This window comes from Anopheles gambiae, chromosome 2 (assembly GCF_943734735.2).
Source record: "Anopheles gambiae chromosome 2, idAnoGambNW_F1_1, whole genome shotgun sequence".
NCBI lineage: Eukaryota > Metazoa > Arthropoda > Insecta > Diptera > Culicidae > Anopheles > Anopheles gambiae.
In genome coordinates this window covers 92,114,175-92,136,827 of record NC_064601.1, presented here as the reverse complement: position 1 = coordinate 92,136,827, position 22,653 = coordinate 92,114,175, and the positions used below count along the sequence as shown (strand labels likewise).

At 46.0% G+C, this 22,653-nt stretch overlaps 3 protein-coding genes across 5 annotated transcripts; 2 read left to right on the top strand and 1 right to left on the bottom strand.

The window, feature by feature from the left end:
- Window positions 1-4,049: 4,049 nt before the first annotated feature.
- Window positions 4,050-6,992, top strand: LOC1276560 (electron transfer flavoprotein-ubiquinone oxidoreductase, mitochondrial). The gene is made up of 4 exons (XM_315923.5): window positions 4,050-4,736; window positions 4,959-5,078; window positions 5,155-6,289; window positions 6,359-6,992. Exons 1-4 carry the CDS (start codon window positions 4,706-4,708, stop codon window positions 6,894-6,896), a joined length of 1,824 nt encoding a protein of 607 aa, XP_315923.4. The 5' UTR covers window positions 4,050-4,705; the 3' UTR covers window positions 6,897-6,992.
- Window positions 6,993-7,104: 112 nt separating this feature from the next.
- LOC1276559 (vesicle transport protein USE1) lies at window positions 7,105-8,547 on the bottom strand. The gene is made up of 5 exons (XM_315922.5): window positions 8,242-8,547; window positions 7,833-8,157; window positions 7,690-7,752; window positions 7,479-7,620; window positions 7,105-7,399 (listed from the first exon to the last, which is right to left on the bottom strand). Exons 1-5 carry the CDS (start codon window positions 8,382-8,384, stop codon window positions 7,356-7,358), a joined length of 717 nt encoding a protein of 238 aa, XP_315922.4. The 5' UTR covers window positions 8,385-8,547; the 3' UTR covers window positions 7,105-7,355.
- Window positions 8,548-8,827: 280 nt separating this feature from the next.
- On the top strand, window positions 8,828-22,529 carry LOC1276558 (transportin-1). 3 transcript variants are annotated; one of them, XR_009764818.1, is made up of 8 exons: window positions 8,828-9,671; window positions 9,783-11,771; window positions 11,838-12,009; window positions 12,097-12,192; window positions 13,647-13,722; window positions 14,101-14,275; window positions 14,353-20,652; window positions 20,684-22,529. XR_009764818.1 is itself a non-coding variant. In XM_315921.5 (7 exons), the coding sequence occupies exons 1-7, from the start codon at window positions 9,573-9,575 to the stop codon at window positions 14,458-14,460; spliced, it is 2,715 nt and encodes a 904-aa protein (XP_315921.4). In that variant the 5' UTR covers window positions 8,828-9,572; the 3' UTR covers window positions 14,461-22,529. The 3 variants fall into 3 exon arrangements, 1 of the variants encoding a protein (XP_315921.4); XM_315921.5 differs by having other exon boundaries at window positions 14,353-22,529; XR_009764819.1 differs by lacking the exons at window positions 13,647-13,722; window positions 20,684-22,529 and having other exon boundaries at window positions 14,353-14,492.
- The last annotated feature ends 124 nt before the right edge of the window (window positions 22,530-22,653 follow it).

The following is a 22,653-nucleotide window of genomic DNA, read 5'->3' as shown; positions in this document are numbered from 1 at the left end:
TCTTTACTGGAGGCCCAACCCACCCGGTCACGAAATAAATAATACAACCTTTCAACAACAAATAATCCCCCTCACAGCCCTGTCCACACACACACACGCCAGGGAGACGGGGCGTTTGGGACGAGTTTTGGAAATTCCACAAAACCCATCAATTCCTCTCACCCTGGACCCGACTTGCTAAAACCAATATCGGTCACACACAACCGTCTGCACCGATATTGTAAATAGGCAACAAGAGCACCAAAAACTGGCCACAAATAGTAGGAAGGAAGCGGAAGCACAGCATGCAAGTGGCACAAAGGCAGACAAACAACAACAACAACACAAAGTAGAGGAATTGCTAAATCTAAAAACACATCCCGACCCCGCCAAGACCCCCGGTTCAGCGAGTGTTAAAAGTCAGGCAGAAAATATGTGAACAAAGCCACTTGAGAGGTATTAGTTTTCTCAAATTTGAAAATTGCACTTCATGGCGCCAGAGTTCACCGGGTCCGGCCGGCTTGGCTGGCTGAGTTGGCTGACTGACTGACCGACCGGCTGTTTGTTTTGTTTCAAATTCCCAACTTGTGTCGTCCCAGTGCGCTATCCTATCTGCCCCCACGGTATGCCCGTTCTTCGCTGGCCGCCTGTTATGTGTCTTCCGGTTTTTTTTTTTTGTTAAGGCGTATCTTCGTCCGGTAAGGGACAAGTGCTTTTGTTTTTTGCTTGTCCGGCCCTTCGGCCTTGTGCGTCCTGTAATCATGCCCATGTCATAAAGTAAAGCTGTTTGCGCACTGTTGGACCACTGGTAGTGATAATGAGAGAATGTCTCTGCACAGAACTGCACAGAAGGTGTGCCTGCACATATCCTCGCTGCGGTCGAACCGGAAACCGGAAGTGTAACATGGTGGAATGCGGGCTAGATGGTGCAGTTGGCAATGAAGTCATTCTAGAAAAAACGGAAGATAATAAAACAATTGTGACAGGGAGATTAGGGAGGTCAAAATAAACAAACAGTGGAAATTCCCGGCTAGGGGAAAAACCTCCGAACGGTAGCATTTGATGCGAAATTTTGCCCTCTAAAAGGTAGGCATTTCCGGTGCAGTGATGGAATGTGAAGAATGTCAATTTTATGATATCGGTTCGTGAAGGCTTTTCTGTGATAAAAACTGAAATAAATAGGAACTTTTCCATCATTTTTCTCTAATCACTGCGACCAGCTTCTTCTCGTACATTCTACCTAATGATCCGTTTTAGATTTGTATGTGTTTTTTATTTATTTACCATTTAAATTCTTGCCTTCCTTATTCTGATTAGTTTTGCCATCTTCTAATTGGTGTTATAAATTCCACTATTTATTACATCCATTTACGTTCCATCCGTGTGGCACAACACGTACGCCAAGTATCGATAGATAAGGGCAAATTAATAAACGCTTATCAGTAACGTTCTATCTGCGGCTCAGATCATCGTTGAGCCCGTTCTTTCTCCCCTCCCACAAACGTTACGCCCAAATGTCACCAAGACCAGCAACTCTATTACAAAAAGGTCAATTCGAACACGATCAAACAGCGATCGCGATGGGGCGAAGAGAGGGATAAATACGATAAAGATCCCAAAGTCGCCACATCCTCTGCTCCGTGCCCAGCAGGACATCATCAGGATAAACCTTACGCTGGCAAACTAACAAGACCTTAACGCCGTCGTGGTAGGCGCCCACGGAGAGGCACCCCAAACCGAAGGGGAAGAAACAACCAAATTAAAAAAAAAACGCCTGCCCAAGTGAACGGCCGGAAAAAGCGAACCGGCCGAGAATATTTCATTTTTGCCAACGGTCAATCGTTGGGGGGTCCGGCCACAATTTGGGAAGTTATCGTTCACAACTGAAAATTACCACGGTGATGGAATAATTGTTACATTTCTCCCTTTTTCTGCTCGGTGGAAGTGATCGTGACGGGAGCCGAGGGTGGTAAGAGCCCGTGAAAAATGAAGCCAGACGAAGACCCCGTGGGTTCCTTTTTGTTTTATGTTTTATTTTCCCCTTTTTGTGAGGTGTTTTTGTTGGGTTCTGATGGTCAGAATGTACTCGCACATGGGGGAAGGAAGTCTTAGGACACACCAGGCACTGGAGAAAGTTTAACGGAAAATTAACTAAAAAATCAATTTATATTTAAAATCCAACTTCATTTCTTTTTTGTTTTTTGTTTTTGCTTGCTCATGCCGTAGCAATTTCTTCCCAATTTTCAACCACCTGTAAAACAAACAAACTTTAGAAAACCAACAATCTACCTCCCGGTTCGGATGACCTAGTAAACGGTGCCAGACGGTGCAGCAACAATCATCCGAAGAAACAGGAAGTCATTCTGTCAGGTCCTGTCCACGGATAATTGAGGATCGTTTCTTCCGCCCCGTCCGCCCAATCCGTTGCCCCTTCCCACCCTCGTTGGTGGTGCTTACGGTTCCGGCCGTCTCAAAAATGGTTTGAGGATCAACCTTTTTTCCCTTTCCTCTCCTCGCTCTCTCTCTCTCCGCCTCATTTGAAGGGCCGAAACGAACAAGGCGGTGAAATATTATAATTATGACTTGCGAGAAACGGCACGAAATGAGACACCGAAGGAAGGAAAGCCGGGTACCCCTAACCGGCCAACGGTAGAGCCCACACAGCGCAAATGGGGGAAAAGGTAAGCGGGAAAGAATTAACAAAAGCGCAGAAGAAATACCGGACAGAAGATGACCGCGACCGTGCGGTAATAACGGTTCTGGGTGGGATTGGAGAAAAACTAACAACACATTTACACGGGCCGGCCGGCAGCGATTGTCTCGTTGCACTCCTGGCCAAAGGTGATTAATGGGGTCCTAACGATGGTCACCGTGGGACGTGCACCGTGCACCATGTGTCTGTCTGGCCGTGTACCGGCAAAAGGGCCAATAAAACAAACACACAAACCCATCGGAAGTGGAAAACACGCACACACACACACACCGACCGGGCCGGTCGCTTAGTAGGCGGTGCCATGAATGTCCGCCATGAATGTACGCATGAAGCCAGAAGGATACGCACGAAAATCGAAACACATGATTGAATTTGTGTTTGGAAAGGATACCTTTTTTCCTCTCGTAATGGCTGACTTATTTCGCCCCGCTCTTCTCGTCTCACAGTGTGTCACAAATTCCCTTTGCAAGTGGATCAAATGCGTCGCGACGGGTGTAATTGAATTTTAAGTGCTACTAATTACACCCAAGGACGCGCGTTGCCGGGATGGTTGCGGCCTTTGTCACACCGGTAGCGGCGGCGGCGGCGGCAGCAGCACACGGACACCCAACGGAAGCATCCACTTGGTGACGTCTGTCGCGCGGTATAGTTTAAATTTTTGGTGGTTTTATTTCTCACACAACATGCCCCGCGCAAACCATGTGCGTAAGTGCTTTTGCGTACGGACGCGCGCACCGCACTTGAGGCGCAACTAATTGAGGCATCCCGTTTGTCGGCATTTTGGAGGCCGCGACAAGTGCAGCAGTACCGATCAGGATTGTCTCGCGTTAAAAAGTGTGCATTTGACCCAAAATTACTCATGCTTATGACCTTGATTTCCCTGAGAACCATATTCCATATGTTTGAGCATCTTCTAAGCATGACTCAAAATTTTATGAATGAACGTGAGAAAACTAGGATCTTCCTTAGTTGGCTGGATTTTGTAAGGATCCAATTGAAATGGTTCTCGTCCTTGTCGGCATCCCCTGAGCCGGTATATCCTTTTGTCGGCTTGTCGCTTTGATGATCCTTGTAAATTGGTTTTTGATAAGCCGGCTCTGTGTTTGACATCCCTGAAAATCTGGGTTTTCTCTATGTTGGTTAATGGTAAAGGATACAAAAAAGGGAAGGAATTATGATGTCATATTTCATCATTTTCATCTAAATTTTACATACTTTCTTGTAAAATATTAGGTTTTAAATACCAAACGAAGTTTTCAACGTACAAAACCGAACAACGAGAACAGTTGTAACGGTTTTGACAGCCGTGAGTTTAAATTTCAATCAGACGTTTCAAACGTCACGCGGCCCTTCGACCGTTTTTTGACAGCTGCACGCCAGGTGGGGAAAGGAAAATACATTTTCCCTTCGCTTCTTCTAATTATAAATGTACGACACTAAAAAAAGTGTAGTATCATGTAAATAAACAATAAAGGATCCCCATTTCCGTGCCAAATCCTAAACCGAACCCGAAGTGAGCAAAGGTCAGTGGGGCGCGAGATTCCGACGGCCGTCGCAACTTGCAACCGGCCAAGAACACACGAACAGGAAGAAGAAGAAGAAGAAGAAGTTATCATTCCCTTTCAATCAACAAAACACAGTCGCTGCTCAGCTGTGTTTTGGAACCGCTTCAATCGCTGGTCAGCCCGAAGTCCACGATTACACCACGACCGCCATCGGCAAGCACGAACGCCCAAGCGAACCGACCGAGCGGACGCACTTTCCTTGCGATCGGTGCGCCAAAGCCGCGAGATCAATTGAGAGGTGTTGTTGGTGCTTGATTTCATTCGACACAGTGCGAAACTAACTTCCGCGAGTGTTCCAGACGCTTCCCTTATCCGCTGCACGCGAGGTTTAAGAATTGGAGCCTTCGCAGTAGAGGAAGGCTGCTTAATTACATAACGAAACAAAAAAAAACAAAGGTGTTTGCCTGTTGCCTCGAGTTGTGAGGGTGGACGTACATATACGAACAACATGGCTCGAAACATGCTCAACATTGCCAAGTGTAAGTGAAATAAAGTGAATCAGTTTGCCGATCTCTCCCCCCCCCCCCCCCCTTCATCTTCCCGCTCTCCCACACCCACGAGTTGCACAGTTGGACTTTGACCTTGGTCGACGTAGCGCGAATGTTGTCAAGACGACTGGTTGGCTCTGCCTACTTGTTGCTAGAGTTGATTTACACAATCGGGCGTAATTGAGACATGCTGGTTGCTTACTTTCTCCGCAGATACTCGAACACTGCTCCAGCGGCCACAACTTCGCCACTATTCCGAGGCATCGGCACAGTTCCCGAAAATCACCACCCACTACACGATCCACCCGCGGGATAAGGATCCACGATGGGGAGGTGAGTTGAGAAAATGGTGCCTGCCACTTCGTTTTTCTTCACATCCCCCCCCCCCCCCCCCTCTTTCACTCCACAGAGGTAGACATGGAGCGTTTCGTCGACGAAGCGGATCTGCTCATCGTGGGCGGTGGTCCGGCCGGTCTCTCCGCAGCGATCCGGGCGAAGCAGCTAGCGGCGGAGAAGGGCCAGGAGCTGCGCGTCTGTCTCGTGGAGAAGGCGGCTGAGGTCGGTGGCCACATCCTGTCCGGCGCCTGTCTCGATCCGGTCGCCCTGAACGAGCTGATCCCGGACTGGAAGGAAAAGGAAGCCCCGCTCAACACGCCCGTCACGCACGACAAGTTCTCCTACCTCACCGAGTCGGCCAAGCTGCCCATTCCGATCTTTCCCGGCTGGCCGATGGACAACCGGGGCAACTACGTCGTGCGGTTGGGCCACGTCGTGGCCTGGCTCGGCCAGCAGGCGGAAGAGCTCGGCGTGGAGATCTACCCCGGTACCGCCGCCTCGGAAATTCTGTACCACGAGGACGGCTCGGTGAAGGGGATCGCCACCGGGGACGTCGGCATCGGGAAGGACGGTGCGCCGAAGGATACGTTCGCGCGCGGCATGGAACTGCACGCGAAGACGACCATCTTTGCGGAGGGTTGCCGGGGCCACCTGTCCAAGCAGGTGATGGCCCGCTTCGGGCTGAACGCGGAGAACGACCCGCAAACGTACGGCATCGGGCTGAAGGAGGTGTGGGAGATCAAGGCGGAAAACCACAAGCCGGGGCTGGTGGAGCACACGATCGGGTGGCCGCTGGACCGGCACACGTACGGCGGCTCGTTCCTGTACCATCTGAACGAACCGACGCCGCTGGTGGCGGTCGGGTTCGTGGTGGGGCTGGACTACGTGAACCCGTACCTGAGCCCGTTCCAGGAGTTCCAGCGGTTCAAGACGCACCCGAAGGTGCGCAGCACGTTTGAGGGCGGCAGCCGCATTGCGTACGGTGCGCGGGCACTGAACGAGGGCGGCTTCCAGAGCATTCCGAAGCTGACGTTCCCGGGCGGCTGTTTGGTGGGGTGCGGCGCCGGCTTCATGAACGTGCCGCGCGTCAAGGGCAGCCACTATGCGATGAAGAGTGGCATGCTGGCGGCGGAGAGTGCTTGCGAGGCGATCTTCTCCGGGGCGACGCAGGAAAAGGCGGGCCTGGAACCGAAGGACTATCCCGATCGGTAAGTGGTGGGGCAGATTTTGCGGTGCGTGCAACGCGGCTTTTAATATTTTCGGTTTTTGTTTTCCAGCATCAAGGAATCGTACGTGTGGAAGGATCTGTACAAGGTGCGAAACTCCCGGCCCAGCTTCCACACCGGGCTCGGCCTGTTCGGCGGTGTGGCGTACAGTGGCTTCAGCATTCTGGTCGGCGGGCGGGAACCGTGGACGCTGCACCACGGCTCACCCGACCACACCCGCCTGAAGCCGGCGAAGGACTGCAAACCGATCGAGTACCCGAAACCGGACGGCAAGCTGACGTTCGATCTGCTCTCCTCGGTGGCGCTGACCGGCACCAATCACGAGGGCGACCAGCCGGCCCATCTGACGCTCAAGGACGACACGGTGCCGGTGAAGAACAATCTAACGATTTACGACGGCCCGGAGGCACGGTTCTGTCCGGCCGGCGTGTACGAGTACGTGGCGAACGACGAGGGCGGCAACATGAAGCTGCAGATCAACGCGCAGAACTGCATCCACTGCAAGACGTGCGACATTAAGGACGTCACGCAGAACATCAACTGGGTTGTGCCGGAGGGTGGCGGCGGCCCGGCCTACAACGGCATGTGAGCGGGCGGTTTTTGTTGCGGTCTTCCACGTCGCTGGGCGGACCTGCCGGTCGAATTTATTGTGTTAAGAAGAATAAAGTTTCCCATTTGTAATTTGCGCACAGGCTTTCCACACATTACGGCACCCACGCCAGTGGAAGAAAAACAGTACCTCATGTATATCACACTTTTGTGAAAAAGAAAAGGGAACGAGAACAAAAGGCAAGCTATTTTAGAAAAATTGTTTTATAGTATATTCGTACACGCGCAATAAAGGCAAAATTTACAATAAGCAACAAACAAAAAATGCAGATACTGATCAACAAAACAAACGAAAAAGAAAAACGGCAACGGGTTTTGATTCTTCTATGCTCTAACACGTGCACACAGGCGTGCGCGCGGCCTACTTGGACGCGTTGTGTCTTTTCTTGCTCGTCTTGTGTCCCCGTAACCAATCGTTCTACTCCTCCTGGAGTGTGCTTTAGTAAACTCTCTTTTTCATTATTTTCATAAACATTACCATAACTGTAAAGGAAGGGAGAGAAAAATAGTTATTTAAATGAAAAGAATGTTCAATTAGTTTCACTGTGCCGAATCAACTTACATATGAACGTTATTATAACGAATACTATCATCAGCCACATCCAGCATTTGCAGGCTTTCTTTGAGTTTTCCTGCAGCTTGGTGGATTCGGTTGTTAGCGACGATGTGTTTTGGTCAGTTAGCTTGGCAGACTTGGAAACGATCTGTAATAAAAATGGTGAAATTGATTATTCCTTCTTAAAAAAGCAAAAGCTCCAGCTCCAGCTCCGTACCTCGGTGTCCTTCTTCAGGATCTTTCCAGCCGTTTCCGTCTGTTCCTTTAAGTTTCTCGTTAACTGTGCGCAAAAGATAATGAAAAGACACCAGCGTTAGCTTATCAACTCGCAGATAAAACACGCCCAACACATCGCCCCACCTTAAGCATATCCTCCGCCAGCCGCTCCTGCTCGGTTGAGTATTGTTTCACGGTTTGTTCCAGATTTTCTGCCACCTTCTGGCCCGCCCGCCGCCGTATCGTCGAAAAGTTCCCATTGAACAGCTCGCTGCGGAGCTCCTTTTCGTACTTTTGGTCGTGAAACTGGCGCACCTCGCGCATCACATCGTCCCCGGCCGGATCGGTGGCCTTCGGTTTCGTTCGCAGGCGTCGCTTCTCCTCCGGCGTTGGTTCTACGTAGCTGGACGCTTGCTTCAGTTCGGTGCAGCGGTTCTGATAGTCCTCCAAAACCTTGTCTTCCGGTTTACTGGATGAAAAACGGTAAACAGTTAGTGTTATGTTCTGTGATGTGGAAGGGTCCGACACACCCTCTGGTTCGTCCAGAACTTACTCAAACTGTTCCTCCAGCTCCTGGATCATGATGTCCAGCGATCGGATGTACTTTTTCAACCGCCAGTCCTGTTTGTCGACCGCCACTATCTCCTCGCACTGTGCTATCAAGCTGCGGATGTTTATTTCCAATTTCGATGCCATTGTGTGGCGAGTGTGCGTTCGTTCGTTTTTCCCTGGCTGCTGCTGTTCGCCACCTTGATCCCGTTGCCCTTTTCGTGTTGGGGGAAAAAATACGCTATTTCACGCAAAATATCGACCGGCCGACACGTAAACAAACTTTTCCGTTGCCACAAACGTCAAATCGCCCTCGGCGGTGTGTCAAACCCACATTGCTCGATTCGTCGATCAACATCGGAATCAATTAAGATGGCAAAATTTATGCATGGCAATGCGATATATGCATCTTTTGCCCTTAGATGAATTATTTTGTTGTTATCTTAATTTATTTTCCATATCGTGACTGCATTCTAAAATAAAAAATAAAAATCTTCCAGTAAGTTCCGATATCAATATGGCAGCCCCTAACGACGATGACAGCACCTGTCAGACCTCGTAAGCGCTGTCACAAAGTCAAAAACTAGCCGCACCTTGCATCAGCAGAAAAAGGATTGACAGTCGCCCGCGTTGAAAGGAAAAAGGTGAAATTCTTGCGGCGGAAAAAAGGGAGCATTTTCCACAGACTTATAATCACTTTTACTGCACCAGGCGAACTTAATTTCCCGACGCGCGAAACACGCACGAAACGGTGGAAAGCCCACCACCCGCTCGAAATCGTGGTAGTTTGCAAAGGATTTGGAAAGTGTGTCTCGCTGTGCGTGTGCGCCTGCATACACATTCGCATTCACCGCACACAGGAACACACACACAGCACAGCGGACAGGCAGCTGCCTCAGACAAGCAAGCCTTGCATTTTCTTCGGGGCGACATCTTTTTTTTTTTTTTGTTTCTTAATTCAAGTGCGGTTTTGCTTCGAGAGTGTTCGCGGTACGCGCCGGACGGGACGGACAAAGCGTGCGAAGAATTAGCAACACAGTGTTGTTGACACGGCCGGTGCAAAGTTTGCCGAGTGTGCGAATTTGCGTTCGATCTTTTCGCCATCCCAGTTTCGGAAACGTGCTCCCCTATCCGCCAAGGCCGCGTTGTTGCACAGAGAGTCATTTGCAAATAGCTTTGCTGTGATAGCGTAGCGCCGGAGAGGAGGAGGTGCACAAAACCCAAGGGCAAACGTTCTTTCAGAGCCCCCCTGCGAAACCAAACGGGCGTGTGTGTGTGTGTGAGCACCATAGAGAAGCTCCGGTTGAGACTGCTTCCTTCGTGGTGCTGTACAAAATGTCGTGGGAACCGCAGCCGGATGGCCTGAGCCAGATCATCACACTGCTGAAGCAGTCACAATCAACGGACAACATGGTACAGCGTGCTGTGCAGTTGGTACGTACAAACCTTTGTCAGCCATGTTGCAACTGCTTAACGACCAGTTCCCTCACCGTCTTCTTTGTTTCCACTCTCTTTTCTGTTTTTTTTTTTTTTTTTTTTGGGCAGAAATTGGAAGAGCTGAACCAGTATCCAGACTTTAACAACTATTTGATCTACGTGCTGACGAAGCTAACGTCCGAGGATGAGCCGACGCGATCGCTGTCCGGGTTGATACTGAAGAACAACATCCGCATCCACGGCACCGAGCTGCAGCCGGCCATCATCGAGTACATCAAGCAGGAGTGTCTGATGGCGCTCGGCGACCCGTCGCCGCTGATCCGGGCGACGGCCGGCATCCTCATCACCACGATCGCCAACAAGGGCGGACTGCAGAACTGGCCGGAGCTGCTGCCGACGCTGTGCGATATGCTCGACTCGCAGGACTACAGTGTGTGCGAGGGTGCGTTCGGGGCGCTGCAGAAAATCTGCGAAGACTCGGCCGACGTGCTGGACAGCAGTGCGCTCAATCGGCCGCTGAACATCATGATACCCAAGTTTCTGCAGTTCTTCCGCCACTCGAGCCCGAAGATCCGGTCGAACGCGATTGCCTGCATCAACCAGTTCATCATCAACCGCACGCAGGCGCTGATGGTGCACATCGATACGTTCATCGAGAATCTGTTCCACCTGTCGTCGGATGATGATCGCGAGGTGCGCAAGAACGTGTGCCGGGGACTGGTGATGCTGCTGGACGTGCGCATGGACCGGTTGATGCCGCACATGAACAGCATCATCGAGTACATGCTGATCCGGACGCAGGATTCGGACGAAACGTCGCTGGAAGCGTGCGAGTTTTGGCTGACGCTGGCGGAGCAATCCATCTGCAAGGAAGTGCTGACGCCGCACCTGCCCCGCTTGGTGCCGGTGCTCGTGAGGGGTATGAAGTACAGCGACATCGATATCATCATCTTGAAGGGCGATGTGGAGGAGGATGAGATGATCCCGGACCGGGAGGAGGACATTAAGCCCCGGTTCCATAAATCGCGCACACACACCCAGAAACCGTCGCTCGGCGGTGGTGCGAGCGGAGCGGACGGTGCGGTCCGAGCGATGGAGGGCAATGACGACGACGAAGACATCGACGATCCGTACGACGAAATGGACGACGATAGCAATCTGTCGGATTGGAATTTGCGCAAGTGCAGTGCCGCTGCGCTGGATGTGCTGGCAAATGTGTTCAAGGATGACTTCTTGCCAATCCTGTTGCCGATCCTGAAGGAAACCCTGTTTCACGAGGAATGGGTAATTAAGGAGAGCGGCATCCTGGCGCTGGGCGCGATCGCGGAGGGCTGCATGAACGGCATGGTGCCGCATCTGCCCGAGCTGATCCCGTACCTGATCGTGTGTCTGTCGGACAAGAAGGCGCTGGTACGGTCGATCACCTGCTGGACGCTGTCGCGCTACGCCCACTGGGTGGTAAGCCAGCCGCACGACCAGTATCTGAAGCCGCTGATGAAGGAGCTGCTGAAGCGCATACTGGACGCGAACAAGCGCGTCCAGGAGGCGGCCTGTTCCGCGTTTGCCACGCTGGAGGAGGAGGCGTGCACCGAGCTGGTCCCGTACCTGGGCTTCATACTCGACACGCTGGTGTTTGCGTTCCGGAAGTATCAGCACAAGAATCTGCTCATCCTGTACGACGCGATCGGTACGCTGGCGGACTCGGTCGGCCACCATCTGAACAAGCCGGAGTACATCAGCATGCTGATGCCACCGTTGATCGAGAAGTGGAACAATCTGAAGGACGAGGATAAGGATCTGTTCCCGCTGCTGGAGTGTCTGTCCAGCGTTGCCACCGCGCTGCACTCGGGCTTTCTGCCCTACTCGGAGCCGGTCTATCGTCGGTGCATTTCGCTGATACAGCAAACGCTGAACCAGGATTTGGCCAGCACCACCAGCCCGGGCCAGTTCGAGCAGCCGGACAAGGACTTTATGATAGTGGCGCTTGATTTGCTGTCCGGACTAGCGGAGGGGCTGGACTGTTACATTGAGTCGCTGGTGTCGAGCAGCAACATTATGCAGCTGCTTTACCAGTGCATGCAAGACTCGATGCCCGAGGTAAGGCCTGATCCAGCAATCTAGAAGAGAAAAAGTGGTTATCACTAAACTGTTCTGTATCTCTAGGTTCGCCAATCGTCGTTTGCGTTGCTAGGCGATCTGACCAAGGCTTGCTTCCAGCACGTGCATCCACACATTGCCGACTTTCTGCCCATTCTGGGCCACAACCTGAACCCGGAGTACATCTCGGTGTGCAACAACGCGACGTGGGCTATTGGCGAGATCAGCATCAAGCTGAGTAAGTGAAAGGAAACGGGAAGAAATGTACAGTTGTGCGCGACACGGGTAGCTAACTTGTTGCTTATCTTTCTACCCATTTGCACAGTGGAGGATACAAAGCCGTACATTCCGATGGTGTTAGCACCGCTGATTGAAATCATCAACAATACCAACACCCCCAAGACACTGTTGGAAAATACTGGTAAGTAGTTTAGTTTGCGTTTTCCTTTATACTGTTTGCGTTTTACCATTGATGGAAAATACAAGACTTTTTGCTTGATTTCTCAAGCGTAGCAACGTTCACAGGGTTTCCAAGCCACTTTAGAATGTGCACATAATTATTCACCGCATCCTAGATGTTTTTCAACAGCTGTCAAATGGTGTATTTGCTTCAAAATGAAATTTCAGTTTGAACACATGATTTTCAACACCTGAATCAAATAACTGTCAAACTCTATCCAGCTTTAGTGAGTGTTGAAAATCATGCTGATGGAATTAAAAATTATTTTGATGGAAATGAAATGTCAGATCGATGTGGAATAACATTTTGCACGCGGTGAATAACAATGTTTAATTTCGAAACTGACTTGGAAAACGCTGTAACGTAACCGCAGCAATTGACAGGACACCGGCATCAGTTGTTTTCGGAACGTCATCACGCTTAAGACAATCCTCGCACTTGATATCACAAGCGCGGTACACAATATCTCAATGGATTTTGCGGCTCGAAGCAATCATTTAACCAGAGCCTAAAATCGTTTTCAATGTATTGCACATACCCGAAAACTGAAAGTACAGAGTTAGGTAAAGTGTTCGTCCTATATAATTGTAAATTTAAGAGAATAAGTTTTGTGGATTTTGTCCCTAAAACTTGTAAACAATCAAATTTTCAAGTTACCAATTGACCTTAATCCGTTTACACGCCAATAGTCGAATACTTTTTTGAATCCGCAACACTGGAATTGTAATATTGTGTGCCGCACTTGTCTTAAGCATGATGACGTTCTGAAAACAACTGATGCGCTTGTCCTGTCAAATGCTGCAGTTTCGTTCAACGTTGCTAAGCTTGCGAAATCAAGTAAAAACCCCTGTAATTCAAACCAAAACATATGGCAACGAAGCAAGCTTTGTTCAATTAAGTTTTGTCCGTTTATCTCAGTATCTGTTTGCGTGTGAATATTATTATTGCCGTGGCCCATTCTATCTGTGTTTCATGTTTTGTTGTAAATGTCATTTGCTTACCAATTTGCCAGGTTTTGTAATAGAATGTTCGAACTACGATCGCGTTCGTTTCATTTACCATACTTGTTTGTGTGTACGCGCGTGTTTCTGTGTTACGGTGGCGATAATTAGTATGTCAACAGCGCAAGTTAGCAAGAAGCGTTAAAATGTAAACGATAAGAAATTAAGAAGAATGATGTAAAGATAAGAATTAAATTAAAAAAATGCACTAGAGATACAGATAGATTGAAGTAGCAAGCGCTTAAACCATATAATCGGCCGTTCATGCACATCAATCGTAATCTACGCAAACGGATCTCCTTTGCCGGTTCAAAACGCTGCCGATTCTGCATATAAGTTTGTCACTTCATGTTTCCATATTCTTTACTATTTGTTTCGTTTTCTTTCTCTTTTCCTTTTTCTTTTCCTGTACAGCGATAACAATTGGGCGTCTAGGTCTCGTGTGCCCCGTAGAAGTGGCCCCCTCATTGCAACAGTTTGTGCGACAGTGGTGTGTAACTAAATTATTTCGCAATATTGTTCGTTGTGGTTTTTTTGTCCATTCTTTCTTAATTAATTACCCGCTCCCCCACTCCTCTTAGAGTGTATCGATTTCTGTTCCCAAAACTCGACACACACACACACGCGTGTTTTGGTGCGTTTTTGTTAGTGTAAATGTTTCATCGTGTTTTATTTTATTTTTTTATTGTAAAAAACAAATTTGTTACACGTGTGTCGTTTTCATTCTTTCTGCGGCTACCGCGGGTTAATTCGTGCGTTTAAACATAATCCGTTATCGCAACGATGGGACGCTCTACTCCCCTCTGTGTGGTGTGTGGATAGTTCGCTTATTTCATTCGTTTTTTACACTCCCCATAAAACGCTTCAGGTGCTCATCGCTGCGAAACATTCGCGACAACGAGGAAAAGGACTCGGCCTTCCGTGGCATGTGTCAGATGATTACGGTCAACCCGGTCGGCGTGGTGCCGGATTTTATCTTCTTCTGCGATGCCGCCGCCTCCTGGATGACACCGAAGAAGGATCTACACGAAATGTTGCAAAAGGTACATGGCACAGGCTTCGTAGGCAAAAGCATACTCCTGCTCAAAAATTGCTAATTTAACGCGCTCTTCGTTTGTAGATCCTGCACGGTTTTAAGATGCAAGTTGGTGAAGAAAATTGGGCCCGTTTCGTTGAGCAGTTCCCGCCCCAGCTTAGCGAGCGGTTGGCCGTAATGTACAGCATCTAAGCACCGGCAGCATTGCATCGCTCGTTCCATAAACGCAAACATTACAGCCACCCAAAAGGTTCTCCAACGCGGGAGCGGTGAGTGTATATACATAATGGGGCAAATGCTACTATTATTATTTCTATCATTTTTGTCATCCACGAATGGAACTATCAACACGGATGATCATGATTGTTTTTTTTAAAGAATGGTTAGAGAAAGACGGCCACGAATGGGTCGTATTAGCTACATACCGTGCACATATTCTTCTGCCACGAGTTGACAAAAGCTGCCAAGTAATCAGCTGAGCTTGTATATTTTTTTATCAACAAAGTTGTGAACAATGCATTCAAATTGTAGGCTTGTTTTTTGGAAATTATACTAGCCCTCGATGCTCCAACCACTATTGCACGATGCAAAAGGAATTAAGTAGTTTGGTTTCTATCTTTTTTCATGGTACAGAAGTGAGATTTCGAACTATGGGAGATGAAAATGGAGATTTGCAGATAGAATGCAGGCAGAAAACCCTACAGAAAGGGAATGATGTTAGCCGTATGGTTGCGTTGAAACATTCAATTGTAAAATATAACACCCCGGGCATTAGGTCCCCTCTTTTTTCATCTTCATCTCTCAGCCGAAATACAAGCAAAAAAGGAAGGTCGGCTATCAATCAATCGCTCATTATCTCTACTCTAAAACGTAGCCCCCAAAAGCGTGTATTGATGCAATGATATCCGTCATTTAATATCGGTTTTACCATGTAAGCATGGAACGCGCAATAATGATTAGAAAATGGACACCACGCCGAGAACATTCCGTTCTCTTCTGTGTGTGTTTTTTTTATTGTTTTAGTTTGTGTCGTAGGATGAACACATAGTTTTGCTGTAGTTGTTTTAGGAGGGCGTGTATTATATATTTTAAACACACAGGATCGTAGAAAGAGAAAACGGAAAAGCAGCAACGCCCGCGCAGTTTATTGCATGTAAATTGTTACGCGCTCCGTGTAATTGTGTTATAAATTGTTTTTCACACACTCTCCACACGCTGTTGTTTCTACGATAGTAATTAGCCCATTTCCCCCCTCATCATGGTATCCAACACTTGTTGTGCCCCCTGGGTGTTGTTGTCGTTGTACCGCGTCCGTACGTGCATGCAGCTTCGGGTTGTAAAGTAGAGGCTTTTATTTTTGCAACTCATTTTACCACCGACACCCCGTCGTCTGTGTGTAAGCATGTACGTGTGTGCGTGTGTGTGGGCGACAGCTTTCGTTTTCGTTTAAAACCGGGCTATCTCATATTTTCATCCCTTTCCCGCCTCCCCTCTCTCAACATAAGCTCATCTTCCCAAAAAAAAACAACTTCCCTCCGTTATCCTTTCCTCTACGAGAAAACAAAACAAAAGTACGGTAGGAAGAACTCCAAATAAGTTACATTCGAATATGGTGCGTAGAACGCGCCACACTCTGCTATCTGGAGACTTCTGGACGTTACATATAGGGTATGTGTGTGTGTTAGGGTAAAACAAGCGTAGGGCACAAAGGTATCCAAACAAAGTCGATAGGGATAATTTCGTTTTGTCGTGAAGACACACAGGGCAAACTGGGTAGGGTATGAGTTATTAGTAGGAGACAGAAAGGACAACAAACCTAATACTAGAAGCTAGGGCTGTGCATCATGTACTCGGTAGCATTATTATTGAACAAACCCCCGGCTCAGACGGGTGGAGAGAGAGATAAATTCAGTTGTGAGGCAGCGGAAACGGAAACATACCAAAACGGAACAGATCCAACATTGCCAAGTGAAGCCAGCAGGAGATTAAAAAGAATGGGAAGCGTTAATATTGATAGGGACAATTTTAAGCCAATTTAACTCAGATTAGGGTACACAAGCTTAGGGATAATGTTAGGGCAAAACGAAACAATACTATGTAGGGAATCAGTGTGACTGAGAGAGAACGTGTGAGTGTGTGTGTGTGTGAATGGAGTGTATGAGTATGAGTATAATTGTGAGCAAAATGCCATTAGTGCTTACTTTTTCCGTAGCGTGTAGTTCGTTGTTCAAGGCGTTTGCTAATGGCTAAATGTTTTCTGATTTCCGATATCTGAAACGGAGTTGAAAACGGTAGATAAAACATACACACATCCAATCCAATCAATCATCTTCGATTGCACCGGTGCCGTGTGCAAATAGAATCTGTATAGAGCTTTCGCCTCTTCGCTAAAGAGATTAAACGAAACGTTGTTCGCTGTGTATTGTTTTTTTTGTTTTTTTGGTCAGCAATCAGCAATTAAAAGCAAAAAGATCGTGTTGTCGTGTAAGTAGTGTCAAACGCGTTTTCCCTTAGTTCTGGAATCGGTGCAGTTACCGGGTCAGAGTGCATGGGGGAGAAGGGAGTAGTAGGGTACACAGGGCAACAAAACAGAAAGTGATATTATTATTAAAAACAAGGAGTTCAAATACGTAAGGCACAACAGTAGGGACACAGAGCAAAGGTTAGGGCAGTTAGCGCAGGGCCAAATCATCGTGCATTCGTCGCGTCGTGTTCGCGTTTCGCAAAAAAGTATAATCCGGGTCGGGTCGTTAATTCTTCGCGCGCGTTTCTATATCGGGTCGTAATCGTTGCGGGTCGCGTTTAATAGATAAAATGAAACAGAGTTCGGTTCGGTTCGGTCGCGTTATTCGTCTTCGTCGTCGCGTTATTTATCCGTCAATCCGTGTCCGGTGTGGTGAGTTTAGGGGGAATGTTGGGGGAAAACGTTGCATCAAACGAATCCGTTGCAAATTGGGTTTTTGTTATAGCTTGATTTTATTGGGGAAAAAATCGTGTTAGTTGTGCTTCCACACAACTGAAAGAAATCTGCTATCTTTACAAAACTTATTAATGATTTTGTTCCACAAAAAGAGAAACCGAATCAGCTTCGTTTGCTGCATCAAAACAAGTTCGAACGGAAGGGAACGAAAGGAACAAACTAATTAAAGTAACTTTGAACCAAGAACTGAAGTAAATAATGAAACAAAAGTCTGCTGTGCGGAAGAAAAAGGAAGAAAAAAACCTAATCAAACATACCGTGGGATTGGCAGAAAATTGCAAGTCTGAAAACATTATCTTAAAAAAAAACCAAGACAGTACTAACACACAACACAAGAGAGTTTGACTGGTTTTATGTTTAGTAGGTATGCACAAAATAAAACAGAAAACAAACTCAATCCTTGCCGCCCTCGACAAAGAAAGGGAGACAAATCAAAACTCAAAGTGTAGTGCGCACAGAGAGATGTTAGATCGCGTATGCGTTTAGTGTGTGTGTGGGTGTTTGTAGATAGGCAGACTATTTGAGACGCGTGGGCGTGGTGGTGCCATTAGTGTGTGATAGTGAGATATTATTTATTGCTCCAGCGCATAACAAGCAAAACAAAAATCATGATAATAAGTATTCTAAAGCAACTTACTGCAACACTGATACCATTCTGCAAAAAACAGGAACTTTACACAAACAAAACTACAAACAATTAGAAAATGAGAAGAGAATTGTAAACCGTACTACTAGCTTGAAAGTAACTTGTAATTGCTGAAATTAACAAAAGATTAAGAAGAAAACACTAGCAAAACAAAACGAAAGATAAACTTGAGATAACAAAGCCTTATTGAGAAAAGAAAACAGGAGAGACAGTGCTTAAAACACACAGCAACAACAAACACATGTAGAGAGAAAACAAAACAAGTGCAAAACACAAGTTATCATTAGAAAAGAAGAAACGCACATAATCTCACAGCCACAGAAACAAACAAACTTGCAATACAACGCGCCCCCCGTGTGCCAATCTTTTCATCCAGCGTGTGTGCGTGTGTGTGGGCACGTAGTTAACAGAAACTTTAAAAAGACTGAATCCAGAAATCCAAAACATATGTGTGTTTCCCCATGCTCATAAAATAACATACGCACACACAATACAAACACAACATAAACACATACCCCACACCATCTGCAGAGAAGCAAACAGAACTGAAAATTAAACAAATTGAAAGGAGATAAAAAAAAACGCTTAGCTAACTACTAGTAGGAAAAACCCTTCTTATTCCATCATTTGTGATGTGTTGTTGTGTTTGTGTGTTAGTTCTGTTATACGATTATCCTGCTTTAACAGTGGCGCCTCGTTCCTACCCACTTTTAATTCCATGCAAGGTTTTCCGTCTTCTGTAAAGCGTTTTATAGACAAAAAATAACAATTGAACCAACTTTAGTACTAATTCCAGGCTACTCCTTAAATAACCTGTTGTTGTAGTTCTGTTAAACGCTCATTCATTTGTTTATTCCCTCTTTGTCAATCGTTCCTCACGCGTACCTTAAGTTCCAGTAGTGACAAGGCTTGTTTTGTGTTGTTATGGTTACTGATACGTCATACATAATCATCTTCATAATTATCCATCATCTTCGCTCAGTGTTGCATGAATACAAAAAGTGGAAAGTTCCTTGTTTCTAATTTACCAAACCGAAACCTGCACGCTAGAATCAAAGAAGAAAAGAAAAAAGAATCAGACAAAACCAATGCCAAAAACCAGCTTCAAACCACAACACGTGTTTAGAATAATGTACAGTGATGAGCGCTGTTGTAGTGTGTATAAAACAGAATAGAGAAAACAGAAAAACAAAAACAAAAGAAAAAAACAACCTACATAATTTAACGCTAAACAAAACCCAGGGCTGTGTAAGGATTGATCTAGCTGTAGAAAATTAACGAAGGGGAAGTTAAGGATGTGAACAACACATATACCGATCAAAATGTGGAACAAAGTCGTACGCGCACACACACACACATGCCTCTCCAAAGGCAGTCGTTCGTCCCCTTCGATCATTGTTGTGTGATAGTGTACATACAAAATCAAAACCGTTCGTTTTTCTTTCTTCAATGCCCAAAAAAAAAAGCCAAACAAATACTCGTTTAAAATTGTGTGTGTATGTGCAATTGTAGGCAGCTTAAAAGTGTGTTATGTTTTACTGGACTTAACTGATTTGTGCAGCAGAAAACCATGTGAATAACACTTAACTTATAAAAAAGAAAACACACACAACCAAAAAGCTATATCGGATCGTCGTTCCTCTCAGACAACCAATAGACAAAACGAAAGCAACATACAAACAAACAAAGCAAAAAGGTGCAACTAATCCTCTCGTCGGTTCGTCAGTCGCGTAATAAACTAATAAGGAATAAAGTAATAAGGGGGGTCGTCTCTCGTCGCCGTAAACGTTAAACAAATTCGGGTAAAACTCGCGTAAATCTCGCACCATCCGTTATTCGCCGCCGCCGCCGCCGCCGCCACCGTGTTCGTCGTGTAAATCCGTGTGATCGTTCTCCGTCTTTCCGCCGTCGTGGTCGTCGTCATCGTTCGTATTCGTCGCGTTCGCGTATTTATCGTCGTATTATATCAAACTCAGTCGCGTGATCGTGTCGTGTCGGTATTTCGTCGGGATCGTCGGTATTAATTAAAACAAAGCAGCAAGGATAGGGTTTACGATAGGAGATATGTGATACTACATACATAGTAGGGAAAATGTTGCGTTATTTGTTTTTTTTTCTTCTTTGTATAGGGGTTTTTTTTTAAACAAGAACAGGGAACAAGCATAAAAAGAAGGGAAAAGCTCTACGGTAGGGAATAGTAGGGATTGTATTTTTGCAATTGATCATAAAAAAAAAAACAAAACAAAACAAAAACGGGCCAAAAACCAAAAACCAGCAGCTGGTGGTAGTAGTTGTTAGCTTGTAATCTGTCGTAGTTTTCTGTTATTCCTTTCCTATCTCTCTCTCTCTCTCTCTTTATCTTATATTAGTCTCACCCATACAACCTGTGTGAGGGTGCACTATATTGACTATTTAGTTACAAAATCACTTATTAGAAGAAAAAAAAACCTCATGTACGAATGTGTTGGCTATGATGTGTATGTGTATGTATGTTTACGCGAATGTGTATGTGTGAGTGTGTGTGTATTTAAAGAAAAGGTGTGTGTAGTTCAACTGATTTAGTTAGATTTTTCAATTACGAGATGCTGCCGTTGCTGGCGCACGGAGGCACAACAGCAGCAACTCTTTTACTATTAAATAGGAAATCAAATTTCAAATTGTTTGATTGGTGTTCAACAAACTGTTCAAAGAAAGGAGCAACCACTTACAGAAACAGAAAGGTGCTATAATATGTACGAAAAGATAAAGTTGAGTGCCCGTCAACACGCACACGCGCCGCCTTGCTCAAGGTGGCGATTGCAATAATTGTTGTGTTACCCTTTTCCGATTTTACTTTACTAACTTAATTTGCTTCCCTTTGTTTTAACAAACAATCATCATACAAAGCGTGCGTCACACTGTAATTGTAAAAAAAGGCATTCTCACCTTTCCAAAATCAAATGTGTGTGTTGCAGAATTAATCTTAGAAAGGGAAGTAAAAAACCAAACAATCCAGACAAATTTTCATCCTGTTTTTTTAAAATAATAAACGTATAATTAGCGAATGTGCGAATGAATGTGAATGAGTATGTGTGTGTGTGAGTGTGTATGAGAGAGTAGACAAATAGGGAAAAATACGATACAAAGATACCAGAACAGTATAGGATTATGTTAGGGAAATTCAGCGCAAAAGTGATAGCGTGTTAGGGCAAAAGCAGCAGCAGCAGCAGAAGGAGTGTTAAATAAGCAGAAAAAGGACTAGGACAAAATCATGTCCAGGAGCATAGGAGCATAGGTTATATTTGTGTATTAGTATATCAACAGAAGTCTCATCCTCAATTCCTACCAATTCTCCCCCTTCCTTCCCATGGAAGTGTACCCGTATAATACTCCCTAATCATCCTTCTACATCCTCCCCTCCATTATCGATGGTTGATCGTCGTCGTGTCTCTTTTCCTCCTCTCTGCTCACATTATATGATCATTTTGTTTCCTAAAATTGCGTAGTTTTGAATTATGTTTTTGGTAAGCAAGCAAAGCTAGTAAAATATACCCTTTGCTTTTGCTAGCTATGGTGCATGCAGAATCACTGTGCCCAAACATCATTTCTCCCTACTACGTTTTTTTCAAGCCTAATAAAAACGTTTATAAATTTGCAAGAAACAAAAAGAAGAAAAAAAAAAGAAGTAGTGGGCATTTAGTGCTGTTGCCATGCTCAAGAAGATTGGGCACTTGTTAGCAGCTTACTAACGGCTCAACACTACTCATCCGTGCTCATCATCATTGTACTATTTATGTTCTAAGAAATCGCTAAACTACGATCGCAGCACGCGGATTGTATGATGGTGTAGGTGGTTTGCCCCCCACATAGAACAACGCTTCGTTTAGCAGATACACTAAGAAATGAAAAAATCCCGTTCCAGCGTAAGACAATGCTTCTCAACGAGAGAAGAAGAAAGAGAAAGCAGAAGAAGTAAAAGTACACAAATCTCTTGCAAAAACCACACAAAAACTCACTACTGAAAAGCTTTACTTGAACGATGAATAGTCGAACAGAAACTCGCTCTTCTGTACACAACAACAAAAAAGCGATAATAACAGGAAGGGGGCTCTGTCTGCCTGATCCAGCAGCACCCCGAGAGAAGGTAGAGAGGGCACAGTTACTTAAAACAAACTCTTTCTAACCAATCCAACCGAAGCTGTAATAAAAATTTCTCGCAGAAAGAATAGCACCTACCTTAGAGAAAGTGACAGAATAATACTACAAAGTGTGATTATAGGAAGGGCAGAAAGAGTGCAACGGAACGAAAGAGAGAGAGAGAGCGTACATTATACATATTTCGAATCATTAGACAGAGCAGAGCGCACCAAAACCCTTGCGAAGGAGTATAGGAAAAATTAGACGAAACGAAACTGCGTAGCGATTTTTCTTTTTGGTTGTAGAGCTGACGATGCACTGTGCTGTTCAATACAGAAAAGAAGGAGCAAGACACGCACGTCAGAGAAGCTTTAGCAGAGGTTTAGCGGTAAAGGTGGTGTTGTAGAGCAAAATATACGGATAGACAGAAAAAAGTGGTTTAAGGAGAGAAATAAGGTGTTGTGTCGCAACAATGATTACAGAGAATACATATTATACATCTAAATCTATTAAAACATATTTAGAAGGTGTGTATGTGCTTCATTACTGGGTTTTACCAGGTCAATGAACAACTGTCCACGTGCATTTGTCTCCTGTGAATATTCAACACAGCAGCACTACAGCGTTTTCCAGGGATTCTCAT

Excerpts from the sequence above, each read along its gene's own strand:
- LOC1276558 (XM_315921.5), top strand. The coding sequence starts at position 9,573 with ATGTCGTGGGAACCGCAGCCGGATGGCCTGAGCCAGATCATCACACTG. Across the intron at positions 12,010-12,096 it reads CGAGATCAGCATCAAGCTGA|TGGAGGATACAAAGCCGTAC; the intron begins GTAAGTGAAAGG and ends CCATTTGCACAG. Across the intron at positions 14,276-14,352 it reads TACACGAAATGTTGCAAAAG|ATCCTGCACGGTTTTAAGAT; the intron begins GTACATGGCACA and ends CTTCGTTTGTAG.
- LOC1276560 (XM_315923.5), top strand. The coding sequence starts at position 4,706 with ATGGCTCGAAACATGCTCAACATTGCCAAGT. Across the intron at positions 4,737-4,958 it reads CATGCTCAACATTGCCAAGT|ATACTCGAACACTGCTCCAG; the intron begins GTAAGTGAAATA and ends CTTTCTCCGCAG. Across the intron at positions 5,079-5,154 it reads TAAGGATCCACGATGGGGAG|AGGTAGACATGGAGCGTTTC; the intron begins GTGAGTTGAGAA and ends TTCACTCCACAG.
- LOC1276559 (XM_315922.5), bottom strand. The coding sequence starts at position 8,384 with ATGGCATCGAAATTGGAAATAAACATCCGCAGCTTGATAGCACAGTGC. Across the intron at positions 8,158-8,241 it reads GAGCTGGAGGAACAGTTTGA|TAAACCGGAAGACAAGGTTT; the intron begins GTAAGTTCTGGA and ends TTTTTCATCCAG. Across the intron at positions 7,753-7,832 it reads TGGCGGAGGATATGCTTAAG|TTAACGAGAAACTTAAAGGA; the intron begins GTGGGGCGATGT and ends TTTTGCGCACAG.